Raw genomic sequence first — 931 nt, 5'->3', positions numbered from 1 at the left:
AGGAATGGCCCAAATTCACCAGGAATGGCACAAATTCCCCGGGTCAGGGCCCCGCCAGCAGGCTCTGGCGCAGTGCCTCTGCGCAGCCAGCAAGCTCCATGCGCTCCAGGGCAGCGAAGACACGGTCGAGCGTGGCACTGGTCTGCTGGCACCAGCGCTTCAGCATCTCGTACTGCTGGTCGCGGATGTGGGCCACCTCCAGCTCCTCCAGCGCGATCTCTGCCTCCCGCAGCTCCAGCATCCGCATGAACTCCTTCCAGCGCCGCACTGGCACCGCATCGATGACGGCGTAGAGCTGGCTGCCTTGCAGCAGGGCACCTCGGGGTTCCGGGGGGGCAGAGAGGTCCGCCTTGTCACCAGGCTGCTCACATAGCAATGCCTGGTGCTTGGGGCTCTGCCTTGCTGTGCCAGTGGCATGCTCCCGCCCCTGTGGGGAGCGCGGCTGGATCCAGCACAGGCTGTCCCAGCCCTGGACATTGAACTGGCACCACGGCGTGGCCGCAGCCCTGGCTGTGGGGGTGGCCGCCCGCACCGGTTGGATGGGGCCACCTGCCAAGGTATCATGCCGGAGCCTCTTCCTCTTGTGGTAGATGGCGAGGGCACCCAGGAAGAGGGGCCCAGTGAGTCCCAGTAGGATGTACTCCAGCCCCGAGCCTGCAAGGAGGAGCAGGAGCATTCCCATCAGCCAGCCAGCACAGTGACCCCGCACCACCACCCCCCGCCCTGCTGCCCCTGCACCTTGGCCACCGCTGCCACCACACACTCGCTGGCACTCTTTGCCACATGTCTCCTGGGTGCTCCTGAAAGGAGAGGAAAGCCATGGGGGCCACGCCGTGTCACACAGCTGACCCCGCACGTGTCCCTGGCTAGGACAGAGGGAGGGTCAGTGCTTACGCGTGACAGGGATGGCACTCGCTCCCCTCGGCGTAGA

At 66.1% G+C, this 931-nt stretch overlaps 1 protein-coding gene across 1 annotated transcript in view; it reads right to left on the bottom strand.

Moving 5' to 3' along the window:
• Positions 1-43: 43 nt before the first annotated feature.
• TNFRSF25 (tumor necrosis factor receptor superfamily, member 25) overlaps positions 44-931 on the bottom strand; it is a gene marked incomplete at its 5' end in the record, with an annotated part of 1,663 nt that continues 775 nt past the window's right edge. The window contains 3 exons of the mRNA XM_009082017.1: positions 44-654; positions 739-800; positions 895-931. Coding sequence (XP_009080265.1) covers positions 44-654; positions 739-800; positions 895-931 — 710 coding nt within the window. The remainder of the gene's footprint in view (positions 655-738; positions 801-894) is intronic.

Source organism: Acanthisitta chloris, unplaced genomic scaffold, assembly GCF_000695815.1.
Source record: "Acanthisitta chloris isolate BGI_N310 unplaced genomic scaffold, ASM69581v1 scaffold13639, whole genome shotgun sequence".
NCBI lineage: Eukaryota > Metazoa > Chordata > Aves > Passeriformes > Acanthisittidae > Acanthisitta > Acanthisitta chloris.
Note: the sequence above shows the minus strand (reverse complement) of the source record. Positions and strands in the feature narration are given on the sequence as shown.